The 14,650-nt window shown below is 37.4% G+C and overlaps 1 protein-coding gene across 1 annotated transcript; it reads left to right on the forward strand.

Moving 5' to 3' along the window:
* Nucleotides 1-4,532: 4,532 nt before the first annotated feature.
* On the forward strand, nt 4,533-10,526 carry LOC115812271 (transmembrane protein 255B-like). The gene is made up of 9 exons (XM_030774757.1): nt 4,533-4,599; nt 5,515-5,648; nt 5,917-5,979; nt 6,525-6,614; nt 6,770-6,850; nt 7,065-7,150; nt 7,245-7,452; nt 8,133-8,306; nt 10,431-10,526. Exons 1-9 carry the CDS (start codon nt 4,533-4,535, stop codon nt 10,524-10,526), a joined length of 999 nt encoding a protein of 332 aa, XP_030630617.1.
* Nucleotides 10,527-14,650: the final 4,124 nt, after the last annotated feature.

Genomic DNA, 14,650 nt, shown 5'->3' on the forward strand with positions numbered 1-14,650 from the left:
GTTGCATGGTACTTTTCATACTGGGTTATTACTGTGGACCCGTGACACAGGGCAAGATAACTTTAATGATAGATTACCCTCTTCGAGTTCAGCCCAGTCTTTTTTTGCAGATTCTCGTAAAGTGGCTCGGTGTCTTGACTTTGGATGTTTTTTCTCATATTCTTAACTTACAGCTATCCTGACTCCTTTCCAGTAATAACAGTAAGTAATGGATTTTATTTGGATGCACTGTTCATCACCCAAGAGATTCTGCACATTAAGCATCTCAGGATAGAAAAGAAGAAACACAGGAAGAATGGAGAGATAATAACTTGAGGACAGAGGTGAAGAAAACTAGGAGAAGGCTTCACCCCTTGACAGTTTTTCGATATATATTTGTAGGAGTCTGTTGGATAGGAGTTGCAAATCTGTGAGAGAAGGACTTCCACGAGTATGGAGGCAATACTGGTGGAGGCACAGTCTCCCTGTGAATGTAAGCTAAAACTGGGAGTGTAGAGGAGCTGAGGAGTACAGGTCTAAGTGGGTGTAAGGTCATGCAGGCCATTACAGGAGAAAAGGATCATCATGTTGATGATTCAGAGTTTGACTGACAAGCAGCAGAGGTTGATGAATGTGGGGAGGATATGCTCCCAGGATGTGCTATGGCGATGTCCAGCAGGGGAATTTGGAACACGCTATAGTTGGTTGGGTGATCTTGCCAGTGAATCGGACAGAATGGATTTGCTGCGTTCAAGGTGTGAACAGACTGAGGCATGGATGCAAATTTCAGCTGAGAAGTCTGTGAGGGAGGATCTAAATCTTGGGATGTTTCAGAAGTAGGAAAAATGGAGATTTAGTTGATTTTTTTTCATTTTAATTGATTTTTTTTTTTCATTTGGTAGTCAAACAACAGGGGGAGTTCAGGATGAATTCTTGATTCCAAGCTTTATAAGTGGAGGTGATATGATGGGCAACAATTCCAGAGTGAAATTAGGTGCTTTCCAGTCATATGAATCATAACATATAAGAGCATGCACCATTTAACTCTCTTAACCAGTATTTCGGATCTACATGAAAAATACAAATTCAAAAAGTTAATTGTGTTCCTTATTTATGCTCTTGTAGGAACACTGAGGGTAGTTGTTTGGTGGTGATGTTCAGTGGTCTACCAAATAAACTCATAGAACTCTGGAGATCGGCAGTATTACAGTGGTGAAAATTCAGAAGAGGATACCACATGAGTTTTCATTATTTTGTCTGAGGAATGACTAAAAGAATAAAATTGAAAGAATAAATAAATAAATACATAGGTACACTGGTACAGAAATACAATTTTACTGAATACTAAAATTTTACAGTTCATTTCCAAATTTGATGATTTATTGATGTGTTCACTCATTCACTGGTTCATTTTTGACCTTTGGTTCTTCAGTTTACTTCACATTTTTATTATCTAGTTTTGTATTTTGGCACTCTGAGTCATTCACAATGCCTGAAAGGTATCCCTATGTGGCTGTTCTAATGGGCTGAAAATCCTATTGTGAAGATGAAGCAGTCTAACAGAGACAAGATGTCTGAGGTGAAAGACGTCACCCTTTGCTAAGGCGTAGCAGGTCACAGCGAACAGACAGGTGTCAGAAACAGAGAGAAACACAGATGAATGTTTAAGAAGACTGTAAATTAGAATTAACAGCAAAGACCATACAACTTAAATGGTAACTTCGAATGGTAACATTCATCATTCATCTATGGGTCTTCAGACTTTAAGAGAAGTCTGCAGATCTGTGTGATAATGGGACCACCTCAGCTAAACCCAAATACCAGTCACCACTGTGTGGCATGTCATGAACTCTGTAGACTTTCAAAAGACTAGCAGACCTATTTTGTGCTGTTCACATGTTGACAGGTGGTAACTTATCCTTAAGTACCTTTCTTTGTCATTCCCTGGCAACGCACTTCCGAGCATTTCACATGAGTGGACTGTTTTATTTTTACTGTCTAGTCAAGGGTTAGGCAGTGAGGTAATTATATCATCTTGGAAAGCTCTCTCCTATTGGCTTTCAACCTATAGCTATGGGACTACCTATGGCTATTCAACTATATAAGCTAATTCAGTCCTTTAAAACCTAAGCTGATATGAGTTAATCCTGACCAAAAGTGTCCGATGCTGGGGAGGGGCCTCCCTTAACACACCTGTGAGCCCAGCAATGCTGAACCCATCTCTCTAGGTCAAGTTGACTTCAAGCCAATTTTTTTTCCTGGGAGGTGGGGGTGGGCTGCATTCTAACTCATGATATAATGATGAATGAAAATGACTGCAAAATAACACAGTCCAAGACAATGTGGCCTTGTTGCAAAAAAAAAGAAAAAAAAAGAAAAAAATATATAGAACTTGCAAAGCAATTATCCAAAGTCTGTGATTTTTGTTCCTACATGTGGTCAGTTTCTTACTCTGCATAGAGCAATTACTGGAAAGTACTTATTCTTGAACACCCTCTAAAAGAAGGCAAAATTACTCTACAGTGCAAGCAAAAAGTCTCTCTCAGACACACACTAAAGAGACTAGCACATATTTGCTCGTTTTCCATGGAAAATGGTACATACTGGAAGATACTCCATGATTAAGTAGTTGAGAGTAATTCTTTTCCATAAAGGAGGTTATTCTCCACTTTTCTCTATCTTTTATCACTTTGTATCTTATTGTCTTTTCACAGCTTAACTGTCTCTACCACACCACCTCATTACTCCTCTTCAGTGTGATGGGAATTAAAGCCGATGGGGACAGACCACACATTCCGCATATGCTCTTACAGTCGAGGTCATCAGGTCATCTCCTCATCAGTGACGTAGTTCAAAGCAATTTATTCTTTCGAGAGCTTAAGAGGGCAAAGACCAAACACCATCCTGTACATTTACCTGTCCATCAACAAACTCCTAGTGCTGCAAATCCACAAACACATCATGGTTGACATATGAACTGCAATCAGATTGCATGCTCATAAGGACTTTTAAAACACTTCATTGATATGATCACACAAATGACACAAACTCTATACGCACAAATATTTACCCTTTGTATATGCCTACTTGTTCACATTACTGTGCTTTTGTTTCATAATTCACACATATTTAGCAAAAAACCTTGTCTAATGTCCAACTGCACTGTCAGTTCAAAAAACATTCAAGAGATTGCATATAATCTGTAGGTATTTAGACAAAAGCAATGACATATATTGCCTATTTCTCTTATTCTTCATTGATATAATATCTGATAGATTTTTGAAACTGACAATGATCAGTGTAATGTCCAGTATAATAAACTGCGTGAAAGGATTTTACCCTAGAATATTGATATGCATTGCATAAATTTGTCATACAGTATGTTAAAGTGTGCACTGTGTAAAATGTGTGTGAAGTTACACTCATTTTCTTAGGTTACTTTCTGTAATTTTTTTAGCATACACAACATTTATTTGATGCCAATGACTACAGACAGCATGGACAAGATCTGCTGATGGTGTCTGCCCCCTAGTGGATCTTCGCCATGTCATTTCTTTATGGACGCAGCCAGGAGACCAATAATGTTCAGCTTCATGTACTGTTGTAGATGCTTAACAAACAGGAAGACAGACACACAAATTCATGGGTAAGATGGGAGACGCACGCACACACAAACACACTCACACACACAATCTGTGCGCCTTAAAACAGCTTAGCAGGCAACTCTACCTCAAATAAAAGGTGGAAAGATGAAAGATGTACATAAACTGTCCATAGTCAATAAGTGAATCTGAGAGGATCATACCTTCCCCTCTGGAGGTAACTGACAGGTCATCACGTTAATCAGGTAAACCCCTGTGCTCAGAAACAGAAACTCTGTCCAATATTTCCTGTCACTCAAACCCCAAGCATATGAACATAAATGTATTGCAGACATAGACAAAAAGTCTAGCTAACAACACATCAGACATGAAAGAAAACATACTGAGTACCCTGATAACGTATAGTGGAGAGAATCCATAATTTAGGAGAAAATAGAGTGTTTAGGGCTCTGTAATGTGACCATTACTGAACTGTAGTGCTATAAACAGGGCCCTGTAATGTGACCATTTCTGAACTGTAGTGCTATAAATAAGGCACTGTGACCATTTCTGAACTGTAGTGCAATAAATAGGGAACAACAGCCTCTAAAAACTCATTAAAACTGTACTTTAATATGCTTTTTTTTTAATCAGTAAGATGGGGACCACCTTAACATGCACATGTTCTTAGTTGATTTTGAAATTACTCTTGCATTTTTAACACTTTTAATCAAACTAGTCTACAGTGCGTCACATACAAGACACGCAGCTTAGCGGCAATCAAAATACTTGTTCCACATGTTATTGAGACTGATGTTCCGTTAAAGGCTTTCCATATAATTCAGTTCAAACCACCCCAAGAAGGCCCAACGAGCCAGATGTTTCCCCCTCCTTCTCATCTCTGACAAAACCTATGGAGCACCAAGTTGCACGTGAACAGTTAAGTTGCACAGCGGACCAAAGAGCAGGCAGATGACACTGCAGGCCTTACAGGAACCAGCGGTGGGGCCAAAAGCCACTGCTCCACTCAGCCAGGCAGGTATGGTCAAATTAACATTCTCTCTGTTTGTTGAGAGCAGTCTTGAGAGCAGTTTCTCATTTAAGACAGACCAGAGTTACTCGTTAGATTCAGCAATGGGGTGAAAGTAATGATGCATTTTCATTCAGTTCACTTTAGACAAACTCTCACCTGGATTTGCAGATTAAAATTAGTCTCCATTTGCGTGATAATGCTATTTACAACATGATATTTAACGTGTAGCCTATCTTGTGAAAGTCATTTTCGATATAAATGTTAACACTTTAATATTACGCCGCTAAATCCTAAACCTTTGAAAGAAGCTAATGGTTCAAACGACGTGAACTGAAAAACAATCCGGTTTTCTTTTGAATATAGTTTGCACAAAAATTTAAATCATGGAATCTCCAGTAGTTCGTAACCCATATTTACAAATACACGTAGTTCACATGAACTATCAGGTGGCGCGCCCCCCCTCAGTCGTTTGACATTTTGTGGCATCAGACGATTACAACAACAGCGTTGTTTCTGATATCTTGAAATGTCTTCCTGAAATGGCACATGGCAGGCACATCGCAGTATCTTCTTGTAACAACATAACGTGAGCAGATTCTGCCACAAATGCAAATAATGACTGTTTTGAACACTCAGTAGACTCTATTTACTCTCCTTGCTAAACGGACTACTAGGCTTTCAGTCGTGTATTTTCGTGTGCAACTAGTGACAATCCGAAGAAGCATCATTACATTTACATTTTTTATTTTGTATTATTTTTAGCGAGTTAAATCGTGCCATTGCTCGGCAACTTTAAAATGTTCGCGTGATATGTAGCTAACTTGCTGGAAAGGTTGTTGCAGCAAGCCTATTTGAAGCGATTAAATGACTGAAAAAGTGTATCTGCACACTCAGAGATAATCGCTTGTTGTGTGTTCACAGATAAAATGAAACGGAGGACTTATTGGGTTGTGCTGGGTATGCTGTCCGTTGCTTTCCTCACAGTCTCCCTGGGAATCTACAGCTCGACTCGCACAGAGAATGTTCACATCACTGGTCATATCTCCGGAATCATCGTATGTAGCAGAATCACCGTGTGCAGAATTCACGGCCACCTGGTCGCTAAGTGTTTGAAACCGTTTACACGGCACGTCACAGTAAAACTCAGCACAATTTTCTTAACGTTTTGCAAAGTGAGCTGAGACCCGAAGTACTGTCTCATGCCACCCATAAATCTTACGGCTAATAATGAACAAACGAAACAACGACAACAGGAGCAGCAGCAAAACATCCAACACTTCCTTATTCGCTGCTAAAAACAACGTGTATCTGTTCTCCTTGCAGTTTGTCTTTGGATCCATCCTGAGTGTCTTGGGGTTATGCCTAGAGGGCAATCGCAGACAGCTGGTAATTGAACCCTGCCATTCTACATGACATGGTCAGAGCCAAGAGTGCATAATCAGTTAATGCAATGTTCCTGTGCCTAAAGTATTTTGGAGAAATGTACTGTTTTTTATAGACCAACGCAGCAATTTGGTGATAATTGTATCATGTTGATAATCTGAAGTTGTCCCTTGCTTTTTTCATTGGCTGTGTCTAATTTAATTGCCTGATTGCATACCACATAATAGAAATTTGGGCTGAATTGCTTTGAAGCCATTTCTTTGGTCTTGGAACAGTACTGACAAGGACATGCAGTTCTTCTGCAGGTTTATTAAGCAATCTTCCAAGCAAGACTTCCAAGGTCACACATACACAGGCTTGAAATCTGATACTATAAACACACTCACTGTAAGGAAAGAGTTTATCCTCCTTTCTCATATGACTGCCAAGTGGTAGAGGATCTAGGCACAGTGGAAAAATTGGAGGGCCAGTTAGGGTGATTAAGGACAGTGAATGAATAGAAGTTTGTGAGATTGTGAAGCGGAGCTGATTACCTTTTTGTTTTCCAGCTTACTGCTTCCATATTCTTCCTGAGTCTGGGAATCATTGCTTCATCTATATGTATTGTGGTTGATGGAGTTTATATCCTCACCAGTATTGTAAGCATTGCATGATCCTCTGAAAATATTTGAGATGTGATACCACAGTATATCATGGTGGTGCTATAAAATACTGTCTACAAAATGTGAGGTGGAACAGATGATACATGCTGAAGCTAAACACTTGAATTGTTGAATTTTTGTTTTTCGTCTAGGATACACGCCCCTTATGGGCTGGGAGGTGTCAGTTTTACACCAGTGGACATGGTTATGTTTATGAAAACCACTTTACCTCTGTAAGTTTGGTTCACTTTCTGTTGTCATGAGCTATGTTTGTTGTGTTTCTATTTAACTTCTCTCTCTTCTCTCTCTCTATTTAACTTCTTCAGTAGGTTATGAAAGGCTAAAAACATAATGGGACACAGAATTTCATTTTTAAAGCACTATGTTGAGAATGAAAGGCTTTGTTCAATGAATCACTGCTCTATGCCAACTGTTGCCCTCTTGTAGGTACCATGCCAAGGTCTGATGGAGTCTTGCACCTTGATGGTAAAAAGTGGAAGTTGCTATTGCTGTGACCTATATGATTGTGCCAAGTAAGGGAAGGCTTAGCAAAGTTATAGACATTTATTAAGTTTAACTCCACCATTTGGTATGAAATCTCTCTCTCTCTTTCTCTCTCTCCTACAGTGGTGGTTACCTCAATAAGGTCTATGAATTTATTGGAGTGGAGAGCTGCCAGGGAGTGCTGTTTGTGTACTACCTCATGTGTGGTGTTAGTGGTCTGAACCTCCTTGCTTTGATACTTGGTCTCCTGAGTGCTTCCATGCTTGGAAACATCAAGGCTCTAAGGAGAACACCGATATCACATCGAGATACAAGTGGATCTATGGACAGAGTATGGAGGTGGTTGCGGTTAACATGAGGAAAGGGGGAGTGTGTGAGAGGACAACATGCAGTGAGAGAGAGAAAGAGAGAGAAAATGGCAATGCTGTAGACACTCTCCCTACCATTCTCATGAAACAGACTTCAAATATTGACATACAGACAAATGTCAATATTAGATATTTTTAAAGAAAAATGTTAACCTTTGACATTTTTTTCTATTCCATCCAGTAGCAGTGATAATGATACAGTCAAGATCCAAAAGAGAAAGTAACTAATATGGAAGGTTAGAGTTTGGTTTAATTTAACAATATTAACTTTTCAGAACATGTCATGACTAATATATAGAACATTGACATTTCTCATAGATGTCAATGTTTAACATCATTTCCTGAGATCAGTTTGATGCTGTAAATGTCAACTAAGTCCATTTATATAAGCCTGAATAATAAGAGGACGTGGTGAACCTATAAACTTTCTTGTTATTTCATAACTCCACAAAATTATCTGAACTGAACTGAATTAACTAAAGGTAAGGTAAAAAACAATGTGCTATTAGTAGTGTCCACTGGACCTTGCAGATTGATATTTGTCTGCCATGGTAGGGACAAGGAGACAGGAGTTTGGATCTGATTCTAGACTGCATAATTCCAGATTGTCTTACTGCCAGTCTGTTTTTTGTATCCACCCCAGACTTGTGCCAACACTGACACACCCGATAGTGAAGAGCTCAAATGGACAATGGGAGATATTGTAACTGCCACTGCTCCTCCATTGCCAGGAGCAACTGAAGAGAATATCCCCCTCCTTCCCCAGGATGTAGTCAGACATCAGCCAGCAGGAGAAGCCAATCAGTTTCTTAATTCGGTCAGTTCCACTCTTTTATTTTTACATTCTTATTAAAAAAAGAGCACATAACTGGTTACATTCGAGTTTATTCTTTTCATCTGAAGAGGCTACAGTAGAATCAACAAAAAAGATAAGTGTTATTCTTCCTGGTAAGATGTGCTGCATTTAGTTTTTTTAGTTAAATTAAACTCTTTAAAGTCTTATCTGTGTGTGGGAATTTTAATATGACTGAAGACACCGTGGAATGTTGAAACTGTTGCTCCCCTAATTGATTAATTTTTTAAGTTTTCAGATCCTTACTATTTTCAAATGAACTTTTAAGTAACACTCTAATTGAGGCAAATCACAGGTTTTTTTTCAGTCTTTTCTCCAGCCTAAGTACTAATATTTCATTTTTAGGACACGGTGATAGCAAACAGATGCAACGACTATTGTTCAGTCTGATGCAAATACAGAATATTGTCTTCATAGATTTTCTAAAGAACAGATCAACATTTGCATTTATTTACATGTTCTAATCATGCTTTTATTTAAATAATGCAATATTAAATTTTTTTGTATTTAAATGCATAAATATAAATATATCCATCATTTAAACCTGCAACTAACATTGTTTACTTAGTAAGTAATATACCCTTATACTATTTTAAATTATATACCATTTAGAGTGCCATACAAATCCTTAAATCGATTCTAAAAAGTATTCAATGAATGCAGTTAGTTTGACATTAATTGGTTTTGTCTGACAAAGGGCAACAGATATCCCTTTATATCACATGTATGTAATCTAATCCAAAGCATTATTACATAATAAATTATTACAAACATTTTCATTTTGAGTACACCCCAGGGTTATTATTATGTCGTCTACTGTTTGTCCTCTCCCTTGTGTTTGGAGACATTCCAGTATTTTGTGATGAATGACATCTGATTCATATCTCTGGTTCTCATGTTCACGGATGGAGTAAACTCTCTGCCAAGTTGTTCTTCATCCTCTCTTTTTCTGTGTAGGAAAACTGTTTTCAATTCACTTTAGTTCAGTTCATTTTGGTTCAGTTCAGTTTGATTTTATTCTATCCTATTCGATTTGATTCTGTGTGATTCAATTCAGTTCAGTTCACTTTATTTCATTTCAATTCTGTTCAATTCGACTGAGATAAGTTGAGTTCAGTGCGGTTTATGTCTAAAACTGTTGATACTAATGCACAAGTGTCGAGTACAGTGAACCATATAGTCACATTGACTATCTTAAGGTGCTAGCATTAGACATGTATTGCAAAAAGAGACATATAATGGAGATACAATACAGCCAATACAGAATGACTATGAAGACTATAAAACATGTAATGAAAAACTGTACAATAGAATGCAGTACAGGGAACAATTTAATGTAATAAGAGAGACATAAAGGGGATAAGTGACTGTATATTGTACAAAATGGGATAATATGCTATGCCAATATGCATGCTGTGCAAAGTATGTTGTGAAACTAAGTAATACGCAGTCTAGGTAGTATGTTGTGAAAAATGACTTTAGGTCCAAGTCTTGTTGGACATAAAAGCAACCATACTCAGAACTCAAGGGTATGTTTCAGTACAATCCCTCACACACAATGTGCACAAAAGGGACATTTCTAGGTCACCATGTAACAGCCGTCAGTATGTTTTTGACCAAGCCAACAAGAGTTATTGATAGAGCTCAGCAAAATATCAGAACAAACACGTAAACTCTGTTCCAGGAATGTGGTTCCAGCCTGCGAATGGTAGAGCTCACACATGTAGCTTTCTTCATTTAGGTATAAAGATGTTTAATGGTAGCTATTTTTCATAGGGACTGAGAGTCTGACAGCCAAACTAGATAGCAATCCATGCTTTAATGGGCAGGCGTCCCATGTAAGATTGCTTTCAGGTGTGTGTTTAGAGAGCTTATCAGTTCAAAACAACACAGAGTTTTCTCAGTGCTAGAGCTTTTCTTGTGAATTGATTGCCCATATAAAATACTGGCAGATGGTTGAACCACAAGTGAAATTTGGCTTCCAACTTTCATTTCCTGCAGAGAGAGAGTGAGAGAGAGATAGAGATAAAGAGAAATATGGACAGGGTGTTTAAGTGTCTGTGTATAATGTGTTTGTACTGTCTCCAGAAAACATCTCAGTGTATGGCCACCATGGGAACCAGTGCAGCATCTGAAAAGCTCAAGCATTGCCCTCCAGCCTTTGCCCCCTTCTGCAGCCAGTAGAGGAATACTTGGAAGAGAACACGTCTGTGTGTCTCACTCTCTCTCTCTCTCTCTCTCTCTCTCTCTCTGTGTGTCTATCTGTCTATCTGTCTCTCCCTCCTTCTCTCTTTCTCTCTCTCTCTCTCTCTTCCTGTCTGTCTGTCTGTCTCTGTCTCTCTCTTAGTATGTGCCTGTGTGTGTATGTGTGTTGTGCAGCTGCTTTTTATCCGTATTTATGACATCAATCAATATGAACAAGCTGTACTCTCCTTATATGTGTCTAACTGCCAATGTCTATAATTATGTATATTACTAAATCTGGCAGTACCTGAGTTTGTCCACATGTATTTTGTTTTACATCAAGCCAGCAACATCATCTATCAGTGATGATAATTTAATAATCATGATTTTATCAATTGCATGATCAGTGTATCATAATCATATAAAGTAAATCACACAAATGTTAGAGAATGTTTGTGTTAAACAAACAAACAAAGAGTAGGTATGTCATTGTACATTACATACAAAACATTACTTCAGGAAAGATTTTTTTTCTGTATGTAAGTCAGTGATTTACAGAAATCCTTAAAATGTAACATGTGTTCTCTGGTTGCTATATATGTATTCAGTTAACTAAAGTTTTTTTTTTTTTTAGTAGACCAGGAGAAGATTAAATAGTGGACATTTTATGTACATGTTTTGAGGTTAATATTGCATTTCTTTACTGCGCTGAGATAATGTTTGTACATGGTCACAATAATGGATATGATGTTTTAACTGTGACTGTGCTCCTGTTCCCACTGAGTAACCGCAGTGGTCTTGTACAAAACTTCACAAGTCTCTCAGTATTCACATAAACGTGACATTTTGACTGATGTTGGCAATCTTCTCTCCAGTTTTTCACAAACCCCAAAGCTTCATTTTGCTGAAACCCGTTCATTAAAACTTACAAAGTATTGTAATTCACCGGGTCTATTTTTAAGGCCAGTGAAATTGCATAGTGAACACTATAAATCAAAGCTTTTACATTCTGTTTTTATTTAGTCCAACCCTTACTCTTTTAAACTGTAATGAATAATTGTTCTCTTTTAGACCTATCATGTTTCCCAGGATGACAGTTTTCAGACCTTCTGAATATTACAGGGCCTGTATGATTTGACTGAGGGCTCATGGAGTCCAGCCTTCCTTGTGGACATCTGCTGAAACATTTTTGTTGGATGCATATTGATGTTACACTGTCTGAGACCAGGAAAAGGCTTCTTTTTTAGAAGATTAGCTGCGTGCATCAATGACATGACTAAGACAGAGTTTCCAGAGATTTTTCTCTGTTATTTATTTAGTGTGTAGGAGATGGTGGGCATCTATCAGTGATGAGAAAATGGCTGAACCATCTCTGCCCATATAGAAATATACACTGAACTAAGGTCAAGTTAAGTCAAATGAACTAGTAGAACTTCTTTGTGAATGAGATCTTAGTGAACATAGCAGAGAGGTCTTAATGACGTCACAATTCCTGTGAAGCTCAGGCAAATAACCACTCCTGTTTTTGTCCGGAGTCAGGGTTGCTTTGTGCCCACGTTCTACCTCATGTGACATTACACTGATAATGCTGAGAAGTGCATGAAAGGTTTGTGCCTAAGAACTTAGAATCTCTAGAGCTGCCTTGACAGCCTTATAGTCATCAGCTTTGCTCCAGCTGATGAATCCTGTCAAACATGTCTAAGGTATAGATTGTATATCTATTGCATATCCATTGTCAAGGTATAGATTGTATATCTATTATACATTCACTGTCAAGGTATAGATTGTGTATCTATTGTACATTCATTGTCAAGGTATAGATTGTATATCCATTATATATTCATTGTCACGGTATAGATTGTATATCTGTTGTATACTCATTGTCAAGGTATAGATTGTATATCCATTATATATTCATTGTCAAGTAGTCCTGTAAGTAACCTTTACAAATCAGGCCAGCTCAGTTGTACAACACAGAGCAGTGATGATTTACTTGTATACATTCAAGTACGTATGCACGCACACATGTGCACGCACACAAACACACATTTGTCCTGTGATTTGTTGACTACCTTATTTAAACATACAAACATAATATGTCACATACCTATTCCTCCACCATTGTGGTTTGATTTCTCTGTGAAGAACTATCAGAATTTAGTGTCCTTGATTTTGAATCGCTGACCAAGGTCTCTAAACCCAGTAATAAGAGAATAGCACATCTACAATATCAGAATGCAAACATATATATATTTTTCAGTTTCCTAAGCAGGCACCTGATATGAGGCAAGCAGTAAAATTGGTTCTTGAACCTAGACGAGAGCTATCAGAGTTTCTCCCAAATATTTTTTGTCGGACAAAAAAAAAAAAGCCTCGTACATTTAAAAGAAAATAATTAATAGTGCAGTGTCATGTGTCAGATGAAGTTCTACAACACCATCACCTTACATTTTAATCATTTTTAAAGTATTCACATCTACATGCTTAAAATTAGAATCATTACTATGTCATTAAGATCCCTGTTAAAACACAGTGATGTTTAGCATAGCACTTACAGAGAATAAAGAGTTAACACAGGTGTCATAAAACCATTGCATTTTTAACTTTTTGTTTTTACCTTAACTTAATTAGCACAAAAAATATTATTTTACTCAAAATAAATTACACAGAGAGACGTTTTAAAACCTTTAAGACATCGTCCTATTTTATTAAAAATTGAAATAGAGATTTGGTGCATTAAGTAATGGTTTGCTCATAATGGATAAGATGGGGGGGGGGGGAAGAGCTTGAACTGATGTGTAACCCATACCATTTAAAAAATTAGTACGATCAAAACAAAGGGTTACAAATATCTTTCAGGAAAGTGGACTGAAAGTCAGTTTGATTAAAGAGAGTCCGATTTTCGCTTTACGAAAAGAAAAATAATTTCTGGTCAAAACACGGAGAGCTGGTCTAATTTACTGAACACCTTCATTAGCGTGATACCTGTGCTACATAGCAAACAGATTTGGAGCCAATTACTTTTACTGGCTTGGTAGAAAAATGAAAATGTTTTTAAAATAGGCTATTTTATTGTGTTTTGCGATTTGTTTTCCTAAGTCTAGAAAAATCTTAATGTAGTTGCTGGCATGAAACATGAACTGACTGATGCATTTCTGTGTTTTTAGAATATGCTTTCTCCCACCCACCCATCCTCAAAATTGTAGTCATCAGATGCTAGTCACAGCTCTTCTCAGGGGTCTGTCAGATGCACTTGGTGGAGTTTTGAGAGGGATATTTCCATTAAGATACTTGAAACACACACTTGAGTGGGTTTTCAGAGAATTTATTATCATGACAATAAAAAAACAAAAGAAAATATGAGCTAAGGCTTGTTCTATTTAGCATAAAGGCACAATAACATAAGCATGATGCATTTTAACACAACAAGATTACAATATAGATATTTTAATTCAATGGAAATGTTGTAGCACATTCTGTTTTAACACACCACAAAATCATAACAAAGAATAGTTTTCGAACATGTCACATTTGCGCCAATTGTGAAGTGAAATAAATGTTTCACAATTAATATCATATGACAGGACTGTGGTTGTGCAACACCATCTCCTCACAGGTTTGGGATCATGAGCCAATGGTACATATGTAGGCAGAGATTATATAGTTCAAGTAGAAGCAGAGACATTTTTGAGGTTATAGATGACTGGCAAGAAATTTTTTTTGTGCCATTATAGCTACACTCAAAACAAAAGGAACCAAAAATTCCAATTTTCTGAACATACCAAGAATCAAGGGCATTTCAGTCATTTCATTGTTGTCTCCTAGCAACATCTCCGTGCAGTAAAATAGTATCTCTTTTTGGAAACTCCCATACTGTGAGCCAGAGACAAAGATCACATGATTTGAAAAAGTAAAGATGTTCATGTCAATCATTGGCTTGTTATTACCACATGGCTTTGAATAAACTTTTTGAAGGCAAGGTTTAATGGAATAGTTTGTGACAATGAAAAAAAGTGCAAAGCAGATTTTTTTTTTTTCAAAATGTAGAAAATGGTAGCAAATCAACATAGATTCTGACATGGATCCTTGGAGTAAAGTTGTTCAGACATGTCTCTAATAATGAA

The sequence above is a fragment of the Chanos chanos genome, chromosome 5 (genome assembly GCF_902362185.1).
Source record: "Chanos chanos chromosome 5, fChaCha1.1, whole genome shotgun sequence".
NCBI lineage: Eukaryota > Metazoa > Chordata > Actinopteri > Gonorynchiformes > Chanidae > Chanos > Chanos chanos.